We start from the raw sequence: 25,383 nt of genomic DNA, 5'->3' as shown, positions 1-25,383 counted from the left end.
TCTGATCTGTGCGCTCGCTGGCAAATTCCACTTCAAAATACACTCGGATGGGACCTTAGCTGTCAGTGTTACCAAGTTTTGGGCAAACAAATGACCCACATTCAATTAAAAGATTCCTGTACGACATTCCGACAATAAAACTGCATTTGTGTCCAAATATTGGGGTCTTTCTTAGGTTAATCTAAAATAATGCCAATTAATATTAACCTGTGGTTAATCATGATTTAAATTCAAAACTGGTGAATCTGGTTACAATCATTTAATCAATTCAATTAATCACAGCACTAGTATAAATATAATTTTCCTGTGTTTTCATCGACTTGCCAGGTGCTATATCACCCTTGCCCAGGCTCTATGTATGAATATGGGTGGAGCCCCTGCAGGTCCAGCAGGAACAGGTAAGACAGGTGTGAATGTGAGTGTTAATTATTGATTGGCTCTACTGTACGGTAAGTATGTGCCCTTTGACTCGCGACCAGTCCAGAGTGTACCCGCCTCTACCCCAAAGTCAGCTGGCATAGGTGGTAGAAAATGAATGAATGAATAGAAAACCAATAATCTTAGTCGTGCACATCTTGTAGTCCATGAAATACAAATCCATGATTTTTATACTTTTCTTTGATTTTTAGGTAAAACAGAGACCACTAAAGACATGGGTCGCTGTCTAGGAAAGTACGTGGTGGTCTTCAACTGTTCTGACCAGATGGACTTTAGAGGTCTGGGAAGAATATTCAAGGGTAAGAGTAGAGTACCGTATTTTTCGGTGTATAAGTTGCTCCGGAGTATAAGTCGCACCGGCCGAAAATGCATAATAAAGAAGGAAAAAAAACATATAAAAGTCGCACTGGAGTATAAGTCACATTTTTTGGGGAAATTTATTTGATAAAACCCAACACCAAGAATAGACATTTGAAAGGCAATTTAAAATAAATAAAGAATAGTGAACAACAGGCTGAATAAGTGTACGTTGTATGACGCATAAATAACCAACTGAGAACGTGCCTGGTATGTTAAAGTAACATATTATGGTAAGAGTCATTCAAATAACTATAACATATAGAAACAATCTGTCACTCCTAATCGCTAAATCCGATGAAATCTTATACGTGAATGAGCTAAATATTATTATTTGATATTTTACGGTAATGTGTTAATAATTTCACACATAAGTCGCTCCTGAGTATAAGTCGCACCCCCTGCCAAACTATGAAAAAAACTGTGACTTATAGTCTGAAAAATACGGTATATAGAAGAAGAACCTAAAACTAACAAACTACTGCGTGGTGATGTAGGCTACCACTTATTTCAGGTTGTGTCTCTCCAATTTATAAAACCTTGAATGGCTTTGTGTGATTTACAGGTCTTGCTCAGTCTGGTTCGTGGGGTTGTTTTGATGAATTCAACCGCATTGACCTTCCCGTCCTGTCAGTGGCAGCACAGCAAATTTCAATAGTGCTCACCTGCAAAAAAGAAAGACGAAAACATTTTGTCTTTACTGATGGAGAAAATGTGGAGATGAATCCGGAATTTGGCATATTCATAACAATGGTCAGTGGTATAGCCTTACTTTTATGTTAATAACACCCACTAAACCTACTACACCAGTGGTCCCCAACCTTTTTGTACTTGCGGACCGGTCAATGCTTGAAAATTTGTCCCACGGACCGGAGGTCATAAAGAAATAAAATAATGTGTGCTTACGGACTGCATCCCTGCAGACTGTATTGATTTATATTGATATATAATGTATATATTGTGTTTTTTATGTTGATTTATTTAAAAATATATATATATATATATATTTTTTAAATTTCTTGTGCGGCCGCGGCCCGGTACCAATCGGTTCACGGACCGGTAGTTGGGGACCACTGTACTACACCAAGCGTTCCTTTTAGATTGGTTCGAAACGTTAGTTGGTTGACCTTAATATGAGTCACAGAGAGCTTGTGCAAATTGTCCAGGATATCCCATGAAACAGCCCTGGAAAATCGCAGTATCCATGTGAAATTATAGGTTTTTATAATTAGAGATAACGTAATTGACCTAGACAATGTATTCTTTTCAATGTCAGTCATGATCAGGAGCATTAGGGTTTTATTTAGATTGCTGGAATCAGCATACTCTCTTAGTACAGTTAAAGATCATTCTTCTTATCGTTCTTAAAATATACCAAATGGAGGCATTAATAATAGAACTGTGAGGTAAGGGGGATCATTATTAAATCAAATTTCTATTATCCATCCATTCATTTGTAAATGTTTCATCTATTTGGAGCAAAGATTTTAGAAATCACTATATGAAGTTTATTTCGTATCATACCTACAGAATACCGTGCAACTGTCCAATTTTTACTCAACATACTGAACACATGCACATTATTATATTGAACGTTATTTGTCCTCAGCAGTTGCCATTTTAGGTTGAATCTAACATTTTTGCTCAAAAAGTTTTCCATCTCCTGTATGTTTGCAATATTGTTAAAGTTTCATGGTACTAAAAACAAGTGTTTTTTAATATATAGTATGAAAGAAAGTGAAAAGAAAATGGTTGTCATTCGTATTTGTATACAATAAATCACACATTTTTCTTACCTGTGTAATCAGAACCCGGGTTATGCAGGCCGACAAGAACTTCCAGAGAACTTGAAGATCAACTTTCGCTCGGTGGCAATGATGGTTCCTGACCGTCAAATCATCATCAGAGTGAAGCTGGCGAGCTGTGGCTTCATAGACAATATGGAGCTGGCTCGCAAGTTCTTCACTCTCTACAAGCTCTGTGAAGAGCAACTTTCCAAACAGGTAAACAAGTTTTGAGATCGGAAATTTCCTGCAATTAAATTAGGTGTTGATTGGTCAATTATCAGACATGGTTAATAATATTACTCAAGGGCTATGATTGCAAGGTTGATTGCAAATTAGAAGCATACCATTTATAACCTTCCATTACAACTATAAGGGATAATAATGCTCAGTGCTAATACCCTAATTATTTTCAAGTGGAGCATGGTGAAGGTGTGGTTCGTACGTCTGCTTCACAGCAAGATGGTTCTGGGTTTGAATCTCGGCGAGGGCTTCTGTTGGAGGCAGTAATTGGTTAATTGGAGACGCAAACTTGCCCTTAGGTGTTAATCTGAATGTGTGGATGGTTGTTTGTCCTGTGATTGACTGGCCAACACGTTTTAGTCCAAAGTCACCTGATTTAGGCTTCAGCTCACCTGTGACCCTAAATGAAATAAAGGCAGAAAATGAATACTTGAATACACTATTAACAGTGTTCAGTATGATACTCAGCCCTTTGAGGCACTTGTGATTAAGGGCTATATAAATAAAATACACTTTGATTGATTGATTGATCAATTGCTTCTGCACAAGTGTAGCATCAGATCCGTCTTTATCCCTTTGTCTCAAGCTTAGTTTAGTCATTATTTTATTTCATATTTTGGGATTACCTCAATTAAATTCACAGTAAGTATATGGAAATGAGACACCAATATATGATCATGAATTGGGTGTCATAAATTAGGTAAGGCCTGAACTATTAAGATCCAAAGAACATGTGCTAAATAGCGTGTGTGAACTATGAAATTGTGTGTACTATTAGTGGGCATGTTGCGGGTGATCTACTAATTGATAACAAGTGCAACAGTAGTGCAGACCGCCCTATATAAATGAGGTTTTTGCATGTATACTGGCTGTCACCATGGAGACACCTATTTCCCTCCACATTTATGGCGCCATATGGTCCAAACTGTAGCATTCTGTCGGGTTGTTAAGATGCAGCACACAAGTAAATGTTCCACCTTTCTGGGCTACATTGAAGCGCTGCGATGTAATGATTTGTGCATATGGAATGATCCAGATTCAAGAAAATACATATTCCAAGAAGTCTGAGATATATTATAATAATTTATCTTCTCTATGAAAAAAAAACAAAAAACACTAGCAGACACTAAACTGAATATGTTTGATGTGTTTCAATCAGTAATTCAGCAGCCATATAAAATGTCAATGCTAAAAAGAAGATATGTCTTCATATTTTTATTTCTAACAGCCCAAATATGTTGACAAGCACACAGATGCAGGGTTCTCCCTCCATTGTCTGTCTTTGCAGCACAATTGGCTCCTTTCTCACTGCCATTTGAGCGTAACTGTGCCTATTTGCATGAACATTCTGGACATGCTAAATATAATGGCAAAACATCTCCTCTCAGTATTGTGGGCGTTCTGATAAATAGCATTTATTTTGCATATACATAAAAACAGACACGCTAAATGGATTGTGCACTCTACTTTGCTCATTTAAGAGACACAATCCTCTGCGCATGAGCTTAATAGACCAGCTTTGCATGTGCTATCAAGTTTGCACATGTTTTGATATACGCGGCATTTAGGGGCGGCATGGCGTAGTGGGTAGAGCGCCCGTATCAGAAACCTGAGGGTTGCAGGTTCGCTCCCCGCCTCTTACCATGCCGTTGTGTCCTTGGGCAGGACACTTCACCCTTGCCCCCGGTGCCGCTCACACCGGTGAATGAATGTTGAATGAATGATAGGTGGTGGTCGGAGGGGCCGTAGGCGCAAATTGGCAGCCACGCTTCCGTCAGTCTACCCCAGGGCAGCTGTGGCTACGAAAGTAGCTTACCACCACCAGGTGTGAATGAATGATGGGTTTTTAACATGTAAAGCGACTTTGGGTACTTAGAAAAGCGCTATATAAATCCCAGGTATTATTATTATTATTATACGCAAACCTATAATATATTCGGCTTGTCAAGTGTCTTCAAGCGGTTTAATTTCCCACACTTGAAAAAAGGAAGGACATCAACATGACTGAATTCCACTAAATAATTTATTTGTTGATAATAGGGGTAAGGATGGTGGGGTATGGGCATATAGATGAAGAGTAAACCGTATGTAGTATACCTGCCAACTTGATGCCTTGCCCTCCTCCCTCCCTGGTAATAGCATCCCTCCTGTTTCTCCTCCCATGATAACTGCATTTATCCATACCCCCCTCACCTCTGGTTCGGTACAGTCAAACCGCTACAGTGACACCAATCCTAAAGAAACTTGGTTCAGACTTCAAAAATATACGTCCTATCTCCAACCTGCCATTTTTCTTAACAATTATGTAAAAAACAGCAGCTTTACAGTTTCATGCCCATCTCTACAGCAATAACCTGTAAGAACAGTTCTAGTCTGGTTTTGCCCCCACCAGCACAGAAACAGCTCTTCTCAAAATCACAAATTACCTTCTTTTGGCAGCTGACTCAGGATTCCTATCCATCCTCATCCTCCTTGATCTGAGCACCACATTTGACACCATATGTCATTCCACCTTTCTTGACCAACTAGCCTCCATTGGTATGTCTGACACAGTCCGAGCCTGGTTCTACTCTTATCTTTCTGGCTGTACTCAGTTCGTACAGTTAAAATCATAATCCTATTCATCCCCACCTTCTTCTGGTGTACCCCAGGGCTCTGTCCTCTGCCCTATACTTTTCATCATCTACCTGCTACCGCTTGGTCAGATTTTCCGTAAACATAACATATATTTTCACCGTTACGCTGACGACACCCAGCTCTACGTTTCTTCCAAACCCTTTTCCAACCTTTCCTCCCTCCTCTCTTTGTGCCTGTTTACGGGGAAAAATATCCTGGTTCACGAGTTATTTTCTTCAAATGAACAGCAATAAAACTGAGGTAGTCCTCAGTGGTCCACACTCTTCAAGCACCCCAGTTTTACCATCACCATAAACAACTCCTTGGTCTCCACCTCCTCCCATGTTAAGAGCCTTGGTGTCGTCCTCAACAGAACTCTGTAATTTCATACCCACATCAACAACACCATTCGATCCGCCTATTTCCACCTCTGTAATATCAACTGCCCCCGCCCTTCACTCACTCCCAATAGTTCTGTAATCTCGGTTCACTCTCTCGTCACTTCCCGTCTGGATTATTATAACTCCCTACTCTTTGGTCCCCCCACAAACTCCTCCATAAACTCCAACTAGTCCAGAATACTGCTGCCCATATAATCACCTGAACTCCTATCATCAGTCACAACATCCCCGTTCTTCACAAACTCCACTGGCTTCCCATCATAGGCAAGGCAAGGCAAGGCAAGGCAACTTTATTTGTATAGCGCTTTTCATACACAAGGCAGACTTAAAGTGCTTCACAGACAGCAAAGTGAAATGAAAGAAAATAAAAGCAAAATTAAAATGCAGACAATAAAAATAAAAACAGTGCGGACGTTAAAAGTTAAAAGATTAAAAGATTTAGCTGAAAGCTAAGGTGAACATAAAAGTCTTCAGTCTAGTTTTAAAAGTAGTCAGAGTTGGGGAGAGTCTGACATCTTCAGGAAGTTTGTTCTAGCTATTTGTTGCATAGTGACTGAATGATGCTCTCCCTCGATTTGAGTTTACTCTGGGAACCGCTAACAGATTGGTCTCAGAAGATCTTAGTGATCTAGAGGGCTTATATAGTGGGAGCATATCAGTGATATACTTCAGCCCTAGACCATGTAGTGATTTATATGTGAGCAGGAGGATTTTGAAATAAATTCTCTGATGAACAGGGAGCCAATGTAAGGATTTAAGAATTGGTGTAATGTGTTCACATCATACACAGCGTCAACTACGAGATCCTCCTCCATACAGTTAAGGCTATCCATAACTTCGCCCAGCCATACCTGTCTGACTTCCCACACATCAACATTCCTCCCCGATTCCTCCATCAACCTGACCGTCCCCTCTGCCCGCCTGTCTACCATAGGGTCAAGAACCTTTAGCCGCTCTGCACCTTGCCTCTGGATCTCCGTTCCCCCGACATCAGGAACATTGACTCCATTATCGTTTTTCTAACTAACCTCAAAACCCACCTGTTTAGGCAGGCCTATGCCTGACACAAGTGTGTGTTTTTAATTGTTGCTTTGCTTAAATTAAATTTTTTTATGCTGCTTTTATTTGATGTGCGACGACCTTGAGTGCCTTACAAAATAAATATATTATTATTACTATTAAGACATATTTATAGCCACATATGAACACAAATTTACATCAAGTCTCGTAGGTAATATAAACTTTAACCCATCCCATGATTTAAGTCAAATACATTTTTAAAGTACAATATTATAACTTATTTCATAATGCATTTTAGCATAAAATTCAAAGAAATTATATTATAAGCATGCATTATGACCTTACTATAATGCATATAAAATCAAGGTGGAAAATACTTTAACATAAGACAAGCCATTTTCAATAACTAAAATATACATATGCTGCTATCCTAAACTCGGAAATTTGGAGCATTCTCACCACCACTGAGTTTGTTTCAACGATGGCTGTTCTGGATGCATGTAAACAATAATATCTGCTTTTATAATATCCGCTATTAACATTTCTGATTAGTTTTTGTCGCAGTAAATCAGCCATATAGGTTTATATACGGTAACATCACTTTAGTGTAAACTACATTTATTTCATGTGGTATATTGCTGGTATGTGTTTCGTCTTCATGCACTGTGTTTGAAAGTTGCAGAAAGAGTGCATGTTTTTTTAATATGTTTTTTTATATTCTGACAAGCCAATTAAGCGCAAAAATAGCTTTCGTGAATGTGGCCATCTTGATTTCCGACCTAGTAACTGGAACGCTCACAACTCGCCTGTGACGTCATTCCCAGCTCCGACTTCTAACTTCCGAGGTAAATGAAACGCAGCATTAGCATGTCTGTGTGACGGGCCAATTATCACAGCTGATTGCTGACACCTGCTGCAGTGCACAGGCACGCACAGAGCATGCTGTCAACTATGTGCAGGATTCCACAAACCAGCAGCCATGCACCCTCAATAAAGTCGCCGCAACAAGGCCCCTGAAGTCTTTTAGAGAGGACGAGAAAGAAATAACTACTTTAGTCCAAAGAAACAGCTGAATTCACCTTTTTGCCTCATCCAGGTTCATTATGACTTTGGGTTACGGAACATCCTATCGGTGCTGCGCACCCTGGGAGCTGCCAAACGGGCCAACCCCAGCGACACTGAGTCCACCATCGTTATGAGGGTCCTGAGAGACATGAACCTCTCAAAACTGGTGGGTCCCAAATACAAAGTGTATTTATCACCTAAAATCCTTCTGAGTTTTTTTTAAAAGGGAACTGCACTTTTTTTTTTTTTTTTTTTGCCTTATTATTCACAATCCTCATGAGAGACAAGAACACATATGTTTTTCTTTTTTTATGCATTCTAACTCATAAATAAACGTAAATAAAAGTCAGCTAACAATGGAGCTAATGGGAGTAAGACATCGTTGCGCCATAAAACCAACTAAAATACATGCAAAAAGTGCCAACAATATATACATGTCCTGACCTGAATATTAACCAAGTATTAGCGACATTGTTATTATAAGCACTAAAATTAAGGACCTACTTTTAGCGGCGCATTGATCACGGAGCGATAAATAGTTTATAATGCTATTTTGGAACATAAGCCAGTGAGCTGATGCATCACCTATGAACCATCACCTGGTGAAAGCTAATTCTAGATTATAAATAATGCCTCTCAACTACGGTATAAAATAGAAAGTTGTTGCCATAAACCGAGAAGCTGGCCAACTTTGACATTCAACTTAGACCTGTTGATGGCGAGAAAGACATAGTTTTTTTTAATTATTACCTATGTGAGGATCATGATTAATTCTTCATCCAAATGGGAATATATCAACATCCTACCAGTTGGCATCCCAGTGAGAGCAGACATTGTACAGTAAGTGATTGCTTTAGTTTTTTTTTGTCTCTTAAAAAAGTTGGCCGTGAGTGGTTGTAATTGTTGTTGTTAAAGCAAAAAGCGAATATTGTGATCTATGAAGTTATTCCACCACCTTATGCTTAAAATGAGAAAAATACTGTTACTAGCAGCTGTTATTAAAATACTGTTATTATGAATGTGCCTGTTATTACATTACATATATACCTACAGGGTTTGTATAAAACGTTGATGGAGAGCGACTGCCTTTTGCTCCATTGTTAGCTGACTTTTGCAAGCGTTTATTCACAAGTTAGAATGCAATAAAAATAAGAAAAACCAATGTCTGCTTGTCTTATGTAAGAATTGTAAATTATAGGCACAATTTAAAAAAGTGCAGTTCCCCTTTACTGCACATAAACCTACCTATTGTTGTATTTGATAGATTGATGAAGATGAGCCACTCTTTTTGAGCTTGATAGAGGACCTCTTTCCAGGAATCCAGCTTGATAAAGCAGGCTATCCTGAATTAGAAGCAGCCATTGACAAACAGGTATAAACGACTTTCTGCATGTTAACATGATAAAAAGGTAAACAAACAGTATAGCAGAGGGATATTGAAATAAATAATATTGTTGTTCAAATCAATATTTTATTTCAGGTTACAGATGCTGGTCTTATTTGCCATCAGCCCTGGAAACTGAAGGTAATTCAGTTATTTGAGACTCAGAGGGTCCGACATGGCATGATGGCCCTGGGGCCCAGTGGGGCAGGAAAGACAACTTGTATCCATACGCTGATGAGAGCAATGACAGGTTGAAAGCTGATGTTTCCGAAAAATAAGTTCCGGTGCATGTTCATATTTTAATACATTTAGTGGTCCTTTTTTTCTCAGAGTGTGGTCAGCCTCATAGAGAGCTGCGCATGAACCCAAAAGCCATCACTGCACCTCAGATGTTTGGTCGACTTGATGTGGCTACAAACGACTGGACTGATGGCATCTTCTCTACGCTTTGGAGGAAAACACTGAAGGCAAAGAAAGGTGAGGAAATTTGCTGCACTCATAAACTGAGAAAACTATTAAAAAAAACAAAACTGATAAACTATTGTCTCAGCCTCTTATGTCTATGTTGTATGAAATTGTGCTATGCAGCATTCAAATTTAAATACATTGTACAATTACAGAGGATACAATTTTTTATATAAATGGTATAGAAATAGTAATGATATTTTAATTCAAAGGCATACTTAATTGGGGGCAGCACGGTGGAACAAGGGTTAGGTCTTTCTGTGTGGAGTTTGCATGTTCTCCCCATGACTGCGTGGGTTCCCTCCGGGTACTCCGGCTTCCTCCCAAATACCTCCAAAGACATGCACCTGGGGATAGGTTGATTGGCAACACTAAATTGTCCATAGTGTGCGAATGTGAGTGTGAATGTTGTCTGTCTATCTGTGTTGGCCCTGCGATGAGGTGGCGACTTGTCCTGTGTGTACCCCGCCTACCGCCCAAATGCAGCTCCAGCACCCCCCGCGACCTCGAAAGGGACAAGCGGTAGAAAATGGATGGGATGGATATTTAATAGGAGCCTATGCACGAAAGGCAGCGTACACCTTCAACAAGTCGCCTCATTACAGGGCCAGCACAGATAGACAAACAACATTCACACACTAGGGCCACATTAGTGTTGCCAATCAACCTATCTCCAGGTGCATGTCTTTGGAGGTGGGCGGAAACTACAATCTAAATAGTCATGAAAATAAAGAAAACGCATTGAATGAGGAGAAGGTGTGTCCAAACTTTTGGCCTGTACTGTATATACAGTATATATATATATATATATATATATATATATATATATATATATATATATATATATATATATATATATATATACAAAAAAAAATATATATATATATGTATATATGTATATATATATATATATATATATATATATATATATATATATATATATATATATATATATATATAAATATATATATATATATATATATATATATATATATATATGACACCCCTGGCTTATATTAGCATGCAGGTATGAGCAGGTATGACCCACATACATCTTGTGTGGCAGGCTGCAAGCCACACGTAAAAAGTGCACACATAAAAGCTAAGACACATGATGTAAATTAACATAACTGTAAGCGTGCATCCTTAATGAGCGCCATAGGAAGATAAAACAACTTTTGGTGTTATGATGAGCTATGAGTGCAAATATGTCCCTGGCTGTTTCAACTTTTCTGCAATGTAACATTAATGTACTCCTTTCCACACGGCCCCAAAGAAAAATAAAAGATAACCCGTGATTAACAAGGACCCCGCTACATCATGTAAGAAACCAGTTCTGAGCTCTCCAGGGATTCCTTTCATGTTTTCTCACTGAGCAGAGAAGATGTGACTCTAAAGCCATGGTCTCATTGCTCCCATTAAAACAACCACTAAGGGTCTGAACAACTAAGATCCAAATATAGCAACAAGTGTTCAATAGTGTGCGCAAAGTAAAAAGTAAATAATTGCAAATACTATTAGTCGGTGTGTTGTGAGTGAACTACTAATATTGTGTGCGCAGTTGATAACAAGTGCAAAAGTGGTGCAGACCGCCCTATTTAGATGAGTTTTTTGTGTGTACTATATTGGCTGTGCCCATGGACGGTCCAACCTGAGCTGTTTTAATATGTTGTGGAATTTGCAGCAGTCAAATATAATATGAACTACCTTGTCTGAGCAATATAGAAGTGATATTTACAACACAACCTATTTTTAGCACACTGAAGGTGCACTCTAGTAGGCGCCGGTGTTGTAATGGTGTGTGTTAAATAATCCTGTGCAAGAAAATGCATATTGGAAGAAGTTTGACTTGAACGAGCGTCATAAAAAAACGCAAGCAGACACCAAAACAAATGAATTGATCTTTATATTCAGTTCCTTCCTTCACTCACCAGCTATAAAATTATAAAATGATAATGCTAAATAGACGATATGTATAATATTTTTGTTTCTGATGGTCGATTGTCTGTTTTTGCAGTGCAATTTTCCACAGCCATTTTTGCGTAACTCTACCAGTTTCCACATATTTTCTAGATGTGCTAAATATAGAAGCAAAACCGCAGCCGCAGAACAGTTTCAGTCTTGATGAATAACATTGCAAAGGGTAAATGATTATATGTACATCTGCTCCTCCCAGTATTGTGGGTGTTCTAATAATCAACATACATTCTGTTATAACACCTCTACATGATGTGCAGCTTCCTTGCTTTCTATGTCTGTAAATAATTGTTGCGACCTAAGCAAACAGCAAATACCTGGTAGTTTTTTTGTGTTTTGTTTACATCTTCTTTTCTTTGAGTTAATGGATTGCAATGCTTTGAAGTTGATACTTCCACTATTTGCTTATAATTATACAGGCACCACCTGTTTTGTATGTGTCTATTTAAAAAATAAACACATGACATTGTTCTGACATGATACATTATACATTTAATTTTCTTTTCACCATGCAAAGCTTCCATCTGCATTGAATTGTATCAAATCATGTCGAATAGTAATGTTTTAAAAAGTATTGTTAGTGAATCATATTATAACCCATGTATCGAGATACATATGCCATTTTAAAGGTAGAGATGCACACCCCCATATATATATACAGTATACTGTATATATATACTCTCTCCACACTTGTCCATGTTTGGTGCATTTTAGCGGCTTGATAATTCTGATTGATTACAATTTGGTCGGCATGGAAGTAAACAAGGTAGGAGTTGAACTTTCACATACTCTTAATACCGAACAATATTAGTTATTAATATTATATATATATATACACTACCCTTCAAAAGTTTGGGGTCACATTGAAATGTCCTTATTTTTGAAGGAAAAGCACTGTACTTTTCAATGAAGATAACTTTAAACTAATCTTAACTTTAAAGAAATACACTCTATACATTGCTAATGTGGTAAATGACTATTCTAGCTGCAAATGTCTGTTTTTTTGGTGCAATATCTACATAGGTGTATAGAGGCCCATTTCCAGCAACTATCACTCCAGTGTTCTAATGGTACAATGTGTTTGCTCATTGGCTCAGAAAGCTAAATGATGATTAGAAAACCCTTGTGCAATCATGTTCACACATCTGAAAACAGTTTAGCTCGTTACAGAAGCTACAAAACTGACCTTCCTTTGAGCAGATTGAGTTTCTGGAGCATCACATTTGTGGGGTCAATTAAACACTCAAAATGGCCAGAAAAAGAGAACTTTCATCTGAAACTCGACAGTCTATTCTTGTTCTTAGAAATGAAGGCTATTCCACAAAATTGTTTGGGTGACCCCATACTTTTGAACGGTAGTATATATATATATATATATATATATATATATATATATATATATATATATATATATATATATATATATATATATATATATATATATATAAGATTAATAACTAATATTGTTCGGTATTAAGAGTACCATAATTTCCGGACTATAAGCCGCTACTTTTTCCCCTCGTTCTGGTCCCTGCGGCTTATACAACGGTGCGGCTTATTTACAGCCTGTTCTTCTCCGACACCGACGAAGAGGATTTCGGTGGTTTTAGTACGCAGGAGGAAGACGGTGACACAATGATTAAAGACTGACTTTTCATATACCGGTAGGCTGGTTATTTTGATAACGTACAGGCGAGCACTTTGTATTACTTTGCACCGTTGTATTATTTGTACTCTGCACGAATGCTGTTCGCCATGTCAAAGATGTGAACGTTTGATTGAATGATTGAAAGATTTATTGTTAATAAATGGGACGCTTTGCGTTCCCAAACAGTCATCTCTGTCCCGACAATCCTCTCCGTGGTAGCAGGAACCCCTATACACTACGGTAATTACACATCAAAACCCTGCGGCTTATAGTCGGGTGCGGCTTATATATGGAGCAATCTGTATTTTCTCCTAAATTTAGCTGGTGCGGCTTATAGTCAGGTGCGGCTTATAGTCCGGAAATTACGGTATGTGAAAGTTGAACTCCTACCTTGTTTACTTCCATGACAATAAATTGTAATCAATCAGAAATATCAAGCAGCTAAAATGCACCAAACATGGACAAGTGTGGAAAGAGTGTTTTGCATGTTCCCCCTATGTAATTTTTAATTATGTGTGGTGCGTGGACGTTTTTTATAATATCTACAAAGTTCATTGAGCAGGTTGTGTTATGTGTGACCATGCGTGTTGACTATTTGCGTTAGTTTATTTGCGCCGTTAACGGGAAAGCTTGTTTGGATTGGGTCATATATAAAATGCTGTGCTGTGTAAGTGCAATTCATGGTCATTAACCTGAATTCTTCAAGATCTCTGCAAGATGGCAGTTAAGTTGCAGCAATTGTATTGTTAGATATCTAAACTTTAATTGGTGGCACACCATAGCCAGATTTCTTATCAAACTTGTGAGGTCTTGCGTGCCAAAATTGACATCCCTGTTCCTACTCAGCAGGGTTGTGGTTAGAGTGTCCGCCCTGAGATCGGTAGGTCGTGAGTTCAAACCCCGGCCGAATCATACCAAAGACTATAACAATGGGACCTATTACCTCCCTGCTTGGCATTCAGCATCAAAGGTTGGAAGTGGGGGTTAAATCACCAAAATAATTCCAGAGCGCAACCACTGCTGCTGCTCACTGCTCCCCTCACCTCCCAGGGGGGCACAACAAGGGGATGGGTCAAATGCAGGGGATAATTTCACCACACCTAGTGTGTGTGTAACTTTAAGCAGACAATGTATTCGTCGTCACAACCTATTGAACCTACTTACGATTATGCAGTACCTTTAATCTTATTCCAACAATGTAAATATGTTTTCATTCAGGAGAACACATTTGGATTGTCCTGGATGGACCAGTTGATGCGATCTGGATAGAGAACCTGAACTCAGTTTTGGATGACAACAAAACGCTTACTCTGGCAAACGGAGACCGCATACCTATGGCCCCCAACTGTAAAGTAGTGTTTGAGCCACATAACATTGACAACGCCTCTCCAGCCACTGTTTCACGCAATGGCATGGTCTTCATGAGCTCCTCTGTGCTCAACTGGAGCCCCATATTGGAGGTAAGTAAAGGAAATTATTTATTTGCTGTTAAACAATACCATTTCCTGTAAATTGTCGGACTTGTGTTTTCAGGGTTGGTTGAAGAAACGTTCCTCCGAAGAGGCTGCAGTGCTGAGAATTCTATTCTCTTCTTCCTTTCCTGAACTTTACCGCTTCTGTGTTCAGTCACTTGAGTTCAAAATGGACCTACTTGAGGCCTTTGTTATCATGCAGTGCATCAACATGCTGCAAGGACTCATACCACCGAAGGTACGATTTAGATTTCTCTCGATTCACCAATCTTCAGATAGAATCATTTCTGTCTACACTTTTTTACTAATCAACACTGAAAGGGATCCTATTATCCTACATTTCGAACGTTTCAAATGTATGCCTATGTTCAAAATGTTGAAGCAATGGGAATAATTGTTTGTTTTCAGGGAACAAGAGAAGGGCATTGCCACTCTATTTTGTGATTAAATCACAGATTTTCCAATGTCCATTGAACTATATCCATGACATGGCCTAATCGGAACCAACTGTTCGGAGGGGTCATTGGGGAATATTATTACAAGCTGTGGGTGTGGCTTAAACAGAAGTAGGCATACGTCATATCCCGCTGCCTTTTTTTGTAGTTTTTTGTTTTGTTTTGTAGTCCACGCGTTATAATGATTTACATTTAAAGTTAAAGTTAAAGTCCCAACGATAGTCACACACACACACTAGGTGTGGTGAAATTATCCTCATTTGACCCATCCCCCTGTTCACCCCCTGGGAGGTGAGGGGAGCAGTGAGCAGCAGCGGTAGCCGCGCTCGGGAATCATTTGGTGATTTAACTCCCAATTCAAACCCTTGATGCTGAGTGTCAAGCAGAGAGGCAATGGGTCCCATTTTTATAGTGTTTGGTATGACTAAGCCGGGGTTTGAACTCACGACCTTCCAGTCTCAAGGCGAACACTCTAACCACAAGGCCACTGAGCATGTCTAAAAGGCAGAAATATGGGCAGAAATCAGGTTTTTCATGAATAGTTAAGCAATGTGTCCGCTATCTTTTTTGTAGTCTGGATTCCCCACATCGTATCATCAGTGGGTTTAATCAAAATGTTGTTTATATACAAACATGGAACGTCATGAGTGAATTTGGATTGACAATTGATATCACAATCATCCACAATTTATTGTAAGGTAAGCTAGGCATGGTCTGCATCATAAGATGTGGAACTTGCTAAGGTGAGGTGGCATGTTAAATTCCCTAGATTTATGCAGAGGGATCTTACCTATTTCAAAAGTTGAAACCATCCTCACTTATGGTTTCAACTTTTGGTTCTTCTTAAACGTGTATTTTACATTGTTTATCCTTAAAAGTGAGTTTGATTGCAAGTAAATGTTCCAACCAAGCAAGTAATATATTTTTTGCAACAAAAAACCAATGAATTAGCCCTCAAATTAACCGCAAAACAGAAGCTTTAGTGTAGCTGTAATGTACTTTGGGAGTCAAGCTGGCAGCCGCCATTTAACAGCTTGTAGTTTTTAATGAACCACCATTCTCTTTGTAGTTCTGATATCCATTATGCCGGTTTTTAATGCTTAATCCACCCTCTCCAATGTAGTATTCAATTTGATTACAGTAATTTCTAATTGTTAATTTAGTTTTTTATATTTATTTAAGGTAAATAGTGCTTTTTCACCACTATTTTAGAGCATTTTAACCCAATTACAGAAGTCAAACAAGGTTGCCAGGGTAAATATTGTATTATGTAGTTTTAGGTAGGACATTTACACTTGTTCAAACATGGTACAAAAAAAGGAAAACTCACTAAAGCAATAACCCAAATCTGTTCAAACGCAAGTATCTAAGCAAGACTTCTGCTACAAATACAAATGGCAGATTTCTTCCAAAGACTACAAGTAGACTTGGCCGTCAGCTTGACACCCATTGGCTGAGTCTTGTTCCCAGTGTGCATCACAGCTACACTCTGCTTCATATTAATTTGGGGGTTAATTCCTTGATTTTTCGTTGCAACAAGTATATTACCTGCTTGCATACTTGCCAACCTTGAGACCGCCAATATCGGGAGGTGGGGGGGCGGGGGGGCGTGTTTGGGGTGGGGGCGTGGTTGGGGCGTGGTTGGGGCGTGGCCAAGGGCGTTGTTAAGAGGAGAGTATATTTACAGCTAGAATTCACCAAATCAAGTATTTCACACATATATATATATATATATATATATATATATATATATATATATATATATATATATATATATATATATATATATATATATATATATATATATGTATGAAATACTTGACTTTCAGTGAATTCTAGCTATATATATATTTTATTTTTAGTTTTAGTTTTATTATACATATAAATAAAAGACATACTTGAATTTCAGTGTTCTGCAGGCTATCCGGTAGGTGGCAGTATTGTCCTGTTTAAGAGTGTCACAACATTGCTGTTTACGGCAGACGAACTGCTTTACAGTAGACTAAACGTGACTGCTGTTGTTGTGTGTTGTTACCGCGCTGGGAGGACGTTAATGAAACTGCCTAACAATAAACCCACATAAGAAACCAAGAACTCTCTTTGCTTGTTGTGCACTCTACTCTCTAAAAGCCGTAGATGTTATGACGTCATTGGGCAGGCAAGCTGCTGGGAAAGCGGACGTGAGAACGGCTGTCCCCACTCAGGTCCGCATTGAGCTGGAGGGGGCGTGGCCTCCAGCTCCGGCTGAATACCGGGAGTTTGTCGGGAGAAGGGAGGTTGTCGGGAGAGGCGCTGAATACCGGGATTCTCCCGCTAAAAACGGGAGGGTTGGCAAGTATGCCTGCTTGTTTGGAACATTACTTAAGCCACACCTCCTTTTTGACTTCTCCCCCCATAATATCCCCTCTCAAGCCCCCGCTAGTCCCCCTTAAGAGCAAAGCGGTTGTATATTACTACCCTTAACCTCTGACCATTCACAACAGAGGTCGGGTAGGAGGCTGGTAATAACGAGCATATTAGACTACAAGAGGACTACAGCTGCACAGAACTCAAAGGGGACCTATTATGATTTTCCTCATTTTTGACTTATAAATGTTGTTATGTTGGATACTTGTGTTAAACAATGCCAAAGTGTCAACTCATAAGGTTCATGCATTTGGGTGTGAGTTTGCACACAGTTTTGGACACATCTAAACGCTCTGCCTCTATTGTGAAGGTTTTTTTATTTAACAATTGACCATTTTTGGTTCATCAAAGACTGACAGACATACATTTTGTGGTCATTCTGGACATTCTGTGTCGTAACCCTCCACCCATTTGCTGAGCGAGACTGCTGCCACTATAGGTTCCGTAAATTCCTTCTCGTTTCATGCCCTCCTGCCTGCTCTGTCTATAAAATAAGTACTCCCTGTTACGGTACAGGGGGGAAAGAAGGAGACGGCACAGATGCATGGACGTCGTTTAGCTCTATTTATATATATACAATAATATGAAGTGTGAAACTAACCCAAAATGTGTATGTGTGCGACTACGTGTAGTGATTATATGTTAAATGTTACCGGGAGTGTTGAGCGCACACATCTCGTAACCAGGGAACGGAGGAATGCTGCTGGAACAACACTGGAACACGAGACAAATGAACACGGAGGAGAAAACACAGAGAGAGAGAGAGAGAGAGAGAGAGAGAGTGAGCATAGAGCGATACGTGTCGGCTTACTGTACGGGAACAGGTAGTTACGTTCTGGCCCGGAACGCAGGTTTGCTCTAGCTTAAGAAGCCCAGGGAGCTCATCAGCGACAGGTGTGTAGAGTGCTAAATGATTGCAGCTGTGCACCGGCGCAGCTGCTGCAGGAGTGGCACGCGCAAGATGAATGCGCATTGGAATGCGCCCGGGCCGTGACACTCCTGTGTTTATTTGTCCATGACATTTGGGCCACAAAAAAATTGGATTAGCCACTGGACGGCAACATTGTGACATTAACACTTTGTTTGAGGAAACAAGAATAACAAGGATGAAGTATTATTTTCATTTAATAGTGGCATGCGCATAATAACAGCGGCATGTAGTGACATAAATGCTGCGAAAATCAGCTTTCTTAGATGCAGCGCCGTACCTAATGTTGTGACTGACAAATCTTTGTACTGTTTATGAGGTTTATCTTTGAACGTGATGAAAAATCCTCAGCAGTGATGTTCGTCTTCAAGATTAATATTTGACATACTACATTTATTAAATATAAATTCTGAACATTTTGAAAAGAGAGGGGCGTGGATGGTTTTAATCGCAATCTGGGAACGCCTTCACAAATGAACAGCTTGCAGACAGACTAAAAAAAAAGTAGTTATAAATGAAACTTTGGAGCAAAAAATGTATACCGAGCATAGCCAATAATCTAGACAACTGGGAAGTATGTTAGATATAGTTTTAGAATCATTATAGGTACCCTTTAAGTTTTATGGAGTATTTTATTAAAGCAAATAAATCCTCCAATAACCCACTGGGATGCAATATATTTTTAAAAACCCCATGAAATGAGCAGGATAGAGGTCCCTTTTGTACGTTTTAATACGAATTTGGCATTTAGCAATGTTTTTTTAAGAACACTACGCTGACTAGTTAAACACTGGAGTTGAAATACCATATCCTCATCTCATCTTAATCAAGATCAAACAACATGTTCCTTTGTTATGCTGTTAAGGTGGAAACACACTGGTTTCAATGCAAGTGGTACACAAGACGGGGTCGGACTAGTCAACTGTTATTATTGATTGCAAAGTAGACACTCTGGAGTAACAATGGAGAATGCAGAAATTGAATTCTTATCATTAGTCCTTCATTAACATTCTTAAGTAGATCTTAAATCAATTCATATTGTTGCTTTAATGACAAAAAATGTTAAGTTACATCCTTGTAATTTGTGTGATGGTGACTGTTCTTTTTATAGGAACAGTCTGTGGACTTGTCTCGAGAGCACTTGGAGCGCCTCTTTGTGTTCGCTCTAATGTGGAGTGCAGGAGCTGTTCTAGAACTGGATAACAGGAAGAAAATGGAGATGTGGCTGAGGCAAAATAGCAATATATGTCTGAACTTACCAGACGTCTGTCCCAACAGCGAGGACACAATGTTCGATTACTATGTCACAGCAGACGGTAGGCATGAACATGTTGAAAAAAACTGAGGATGTCATTATCAGAGACAGTTTAACAGGAATAATTAATTCGCTTTAAAGTGCAGATGTACATTTGCCCAGCCATATATTAAGAGAAGGAAATATTTTGCCTATTTAATATGTATTTTTCCAATGTTTATTTGTATAAGTATTTGATGTAATGAGTCAATGTACATGCATTCATCTTCTACCAGGTCATTGGGTCCACTGGAGCACGAGAGTGGAGGAATATGTTTATCCTTTGGAAATAACCCCAGAGTACAGCTCCATCTTGGTACCCAATGTGGACAATGTTCGAACTGATTTCCTGATACAAACCATCGCCAAGCAGGGAAAGGTGATGTTTTAACATTACAGTATATTATATTTTTAAACAGAGTAATTATTAAGTACTTATTAATGCCTTATTCTGCATGGCCTTATTATACAACCAGGAAGCCATTAACTAAGAGTCTTCCCTCAATAACCTCAGAATTATTGCTTATTAGTAACCCTAACCCTTATATGTTCCCCTGGTGTCCAAATAACTCTAAATTAAGTCTTTGTTACTGAGAATATGTTCCACATACTAAAGTGTTACCAATATTTTTTTAACACTAAATACAAGTAAATAAGTGCATTTTTAAGTAAGACTAACATTTTAGAGTATAATAAGTCTCTTATTCTTTTTAATAACATTGTTATTCTGAAACTAACCAAAAATAAATAAAACATTAATGCGACTTCTTGAACAGGTGCGATAGAACACGGATGGATGGATTAACATTTTTAATTTTGAACATTATTTTTAACACTGTGATTACCAGCGGAATCATTTGTTACTTATCGTGTTAAGCAACGTCGGCTAAGATTTATTTGAGAGCCAGATGCAGTCATCAAAAGAGCCAGACCTGGCTCTAGAGCCATAGGTTCTCTACCCCTGCTCTAGGGTTTCATTTCCATTCATTTAAAAGCACATTTGTGAGGTCAAAGGTCACATAAAGGGCACTGGTTAGATCACAATTTCTGTTCTTGTTCATCCCTGAAGTATTTGACAGGGTTGATGTTCTTAAGTTTTATCAAACCAAACTCACCCAGTAATGCCTTCACTTCATGTATTAGAGCAGTGGTCTCAACGTTCTCAAGGTCAACGACCCCTAAACTGATGGAGAGATGGGACGCCCTACTTATATATTTTTTTATAAATTTGCGTAATAATTTAAACTAGTCCCAAAGTTACCTTGTTAACCTGCAGTTTCTGATATGAAGGGTATGCTTAGCTCTCTTAAAAAACAATAAATGTTTCCCTTCCAAACACTTAAATGTAAACTAGCTGCTAGCTGAGAATGGGCTCTTGGCCAACAGGGAGAACCTGACAGAACCTTGTGATTGGCACAGCAGGTATAAGGACTGGTCCTCCTCGTTGGAATAACAGGTGACTCAAGAGCTCCTGTGTGATGCCTGATGTGTGCATTCCTGACTGAAAGTCTTCTGCCTTCAGTCATCTGCTCACTACAGAGTATTCGATCAATTTTAATGTGCATTTAAAAACATTTATTTGTGTGTAAAGATTATAGGGGAATATATATATATATATATATATATATATATATATATATATATATATATATATATATATATATATATATATATATATATATATATATATTTTTTTTAAAAGTCTATAATATATTATATGTCACGATGACAAAAGTAGGGACTCATGTTTCAAGTGAAATTGGACCTTATTGGAACTGTGAAAAAGCCCATCATGTGTACAACTTGTAATACGTAGTCTTAAGAGTCCCTTTAATCTCTTCTCTATACGAAGTTAAAAAGCTTTATTGACCCATCTTGTGCACGTTCCCAATCAATAACATAGCTGCTTGCTGCTGTGCTAAAAGGCCTGATTTAAATAGTGTTGTCAATACTTTCTGTAAAAGCCTTCTAAATGTACCCGGCATGGAATTTATTATGGGTCCTCTTTGTGTCCGCATATGTGCATCAGTCTCATTAATAATTATAGTAGAACCGGAGCAGTTTGTTTGTTTTAGAGAGTGTCAGGAGCACTTTGAAAATGTAATTAAGTATTGCTATTATACAAAAAAATAAACACTGAGCAATGGGTTTTTCAGGCTGTTTTGCTGATTGGAGAGCAAGGAACAGCCAAGACAGTCATGATTAAGGGCTACATGTCAAATCTCCATCCTGAGAGCCACATGGGCAAGAGTTTTAACTTTTCCTCTGCCACCACACCGCTCATGTTCCAGGTGAAGTACAACCATTTATATCCTCAGCCATTGATTCATTTAATGTTCTCCTGCAAACTCAGTGTTTTAGGCTTAACGCTCGAGGCTCAAAATCTGTATTGCCTTAAAATGAACAAGTTAGATTTAGGATGATTTTATCTGTCAGAGACAGGAATGCGAAGTCATATCGATCAGCGTGCAGTCTGATTAACAATGTGCAGGCAGGAGGTGGGACTAGTGTCTTTTCTCTTTACGTGGTTTAGCAGCATATTGATTAGGCTGTCATGATGGATTATGTCCCAGAGCATATCTCAGGAGAGTTTGCTTTCTCACTTTTTGTCTGCCTCGTTTGGTGTTGTCTTGTTTTCCACAGAAATATGTTTCTAAATTCAGCTCTTTCTTTTTAAGAGAACTGTTGAGAGTTATGTGGATAAGAGAATGGGAAGCACCTATGGACCCCCAGCTGGGAAAAAAATGTCAATCTTTATTGATGATATCAACATGCCTGTCATCAACGAGTGGGGAGATCAGGTTTGGGATCCATTACTGAACATTACTGAATAAAACCAATATGGATCTTTATCTTTATTGTCATTGCACAAGTACAACGGAAAAAACCCCAAAAAACACATTACTTTACTTACTATTTTGGCTTCAGGTGACAAATGAGATAGTCCGACAACTAATGGAGCAAAACGGGTTCTTTAATCTGGAAAAACCAGGAGAGTTCACCGGTATCATAGATGTCCAGTTCCTGGCAGCGATGATCCATCCAGGAGGAGGCCGCAATGACATCCCACAAAGACTGAAAAGACAGTTTGCCATCTTTAACTGTACACTACCCTCCAACTCCTCCATAGACAAGATTTTTGGTGAGTGTAAAAAACCCAACTACAATCTGAAGACTTTTGGTGCATTTACAATATATCACATCGTTTAGACTTCAAATCTGTTGGTCACCTTCATGTCATCAACAATGTGTCCATGCAGGTGTAATTGGTCAAGGTTATTTCTGTGCGCGACGCGGTTTTGTTGATGAGGTTCAAAGCGCAGTGCCTTTTCTGGTGTCGATGACTCGCCATCTTTGGCAGCTGACCAAGGTCAAGATGCTTCCGACTCCAGCCAAGTTCCATTACATCTTCAACCTCAGGGATCTGTCAAGAGTGTGGCAAGGCATGCTCAATACCGTTGCAGATGTGGTCATCTCCACGCAGGTGAGAGGATTTATCTGTTTGTAAAAACTGTGAGTAGCTTTAAATTGATCAGTTTAGAGCTGATTAGGACAGTTGGAAATGCAGTGGGTACAATCTGGATTAGCCGGCGGAAAAGCCTGCCAAATTGAATGTTCACAATGGGCCTTTTGCCACTAAAAGTTCAGGAACTTTATGTTCCTGGAATCTGTAGTTCCTGGAACTATAGGTTCCTATAGAAGTGTGTGGTTGTGTTTCCACCACATTTCACAGTTCTGGGTAGCTTATACCAATCAGGCTGACGACGTACGGAGGAATGGTTTAGTATATTTCTACATTGACAACCATGTCATTAAACAGATAATATTAGGTCACAGCTCTTTCACTAAAAAGTAAGTAAATTAAATACAAAGCAATAAATGTACAGTAAATTAAATGTACAGAATTGTTTTTTGTCTACAATGTCCAACAGTCAGAAAGTCATCCTCTCAGTAAATGTTGAATTCTTGAGGGTCAGGTGATTCCTTTTCTTTTATTTCAGCTATAAAAATAACAATATATAAATGATAAATGTCAGTTTTTATCTAACGCCAACAACACAAACACATCGGCTTTAACGGCAGCTTGTTAGCATTAGTACTCTGTTCACTCCGATTGAGGCTAATAACTACACAAATGGAGTGTCAGTGACTACTTTTACTACATGTAATAAAGTAAATAGTTAATATTTGATGTCATTTAACTTTATTCTACTCGTGTACTGCCTCTTTTATTTCACATTTATCCAACAAAGTCTAAGAGTAGTAAGCACTTAAAGCAGCTGAGGTTGTTGCTTTGAGTCCGGCTTCATATTCTGCCCATCCCCTTTTCGTAGATTCGCATATTGAAATGAAGATTGTAAAAATAATAAACTACATGAAACTGCATACAGTTTAAAGACTACGGCAAAGTAAGAACAGATAGTTCCACTGATCAGCGTTCTTCAGCACACAGATGCCCCGTAAAAAATCCTTCGAGTCGAAAGTTCCTTTCGTTCTTCTTTCTCTTCATTGTCGAAGTTTGTGGTAATAGAAATGCACAAGAAATAAAAAATAATTATTTAATGGCGGTGCGTTGTTCGAAAAAGAAGTTTTAGGAACTTTCCCGACTGCGTTCAACCAATCAACGTTTGACAGCAGAACCCGCCCACGATCCGGGAACTTTCCAAAGGTCCCGCCCAGCTGACATGGACTCCGAAAAGTTTCTGCTGAACTAAATCTACCCGCGTAGTTTTTGCTGGAAACACAGTGGAACTTTATTTGCCCGTGTAAATGTTCCTGCTAAGGAAAAATACCTGATGGTATTCTTATAATCAGGGCAAAATTCATCTAGTTTCACTAGTTTATCCAGCTCTTGCCCGAGGATCCTGAGGCATTCCCAGATTGGCCCAGACGCCTCACCGATTCGTCTGTCGAGCTCATAATCTACTCTTCCGAACCTAAACAAACCTCTGCGTACTTGAACTCCTTCACCTGGGGCAGGACCTCGTCACCATGCAGAAAATGGTGCTCCACATTTTCTGGGTGAGAACCATGAATTCGGACTTGGAGGTGCTGATTCTCATTCCAGTCGTTTCACACCCAGCTGCGGACTGATCCAGCGAGAGTTAAAGATCGCGGCCAGATGGAGCCAGCAGGACGACATCATCTGCAAAAAGCAGAGTCATAGTCCTGCAGCCACCAAAGCGGATTAACACCCTCACTGCACCTAGCAATGATGTTTATAAAAGTTATGAAGAGAATCGGTGATAAAAGAGAGCCCTGGCGCAGTCCAACCCTCACTGGAATTGGAGTCCGACTAATTGCGGATCAAACTCTGACACGATAATACAGGAAGCACACCCAAGCTTCCAAAAATCTGGAGAGGAGCATTAGTGGTCGCCATTCCAAAGCCGATGAAGCCACCAGAGGATCCAAAGAGTTATAAAACTA

At 39.0% G+C, this 25,383-nt stretch overlaps 1 protein-coding gene across 1 annotated transcript in view; it reads left to right on the top strand.

The window, feature by feature from the left end:
- The window catches only part of dnah5 (dynein, axonemal, heavy chain 5), a 251,509-nt gene that overhangs the window by 61,859 nt on the left and 164,267 nt on the right, over nucleotides 1–25,383 (top strand). Inside the window, exons 42-57 of the mRNA XM_062062242.1 lie at nucleotides 328–398; nucleotides 630–737; nucleotides 1,361–1,548; nucleotides 2,604–2,798; nucleotides 7,956–8,090; nucleotides 9,189–9,296; nucleotides 9,405–9,558; nucleotides 9,639–9,785; nucleotides 14,617–14,858; nucleotides 14,932–15,108; nucleotides 19,771–19,975; nucleotides 20,190–20,332; nucleotides 22,110–22,244; nucleotides 22,632–22,754; nucleotides 22,882–23,095; nucleotides 23,214–23,437. Of these exons, the coding sequence (XP_061918226.1) occupies nucleotides 328–398; nucleotides 630–737; nucleotides 1,361–1,548; nucleotides 2,604–2,798; nucleotides 7,956–8,090; nucleotides 9,189–9,296; nucleotides 9,405–9,558; nucleotides 9,639–9,785; nucleotides 14,617–14,858; nucleotides 14,932–15,108; nucleotides 19,771–19,975; nucleotides 20,190–20,332; nucleotides 22,110–22,244; nucleotides 22,632–22,754; nucleotides 22,882–23,095; nucleotides 23,214–23,437 (2,569 nt within the window). The remainder of the gene's footprint in view (nucleotides 1–327; nucleotides 399–629; nucleotides 738–1,360; nucleotides 1,549–2,603; nucleotides 2,799–7,955; nucleotides 8,091–9,188; nucleotides 9,297–9,404; nucleotides 9,559–9,638; nucleotides 9,786–14,616; nucleotides 14,859–14,931; nucleotides 15,109–19,770; nucleotides 19,976–20,189; nucleotides 20,333–22,109; nucleotides 22,245–22,631; nucleotides 22,755–22,881; nucleotides 23,096–23,213; nucleotides 23,438–25,383) is intronic.

Source organism: Entelurus aequoreus, linkage group LG11 (assembly GCF_033978785.1).
Source record: "Entelurus aequoreus isolate RoL-2023_Sb linkage group LG11, RoL_Eaeq_v1.1, whole genome shotgun sequence".
Lineage (NCBI taxonomy): Eukaryota > Metazoa > Chordata > Actinopteri > Syngnathiformes > Syngnathidae > Entelurus > Entelurus aequoreus.
This window is presented reverse-complemented; position numbering and strand designations above follow the sequence as displayed.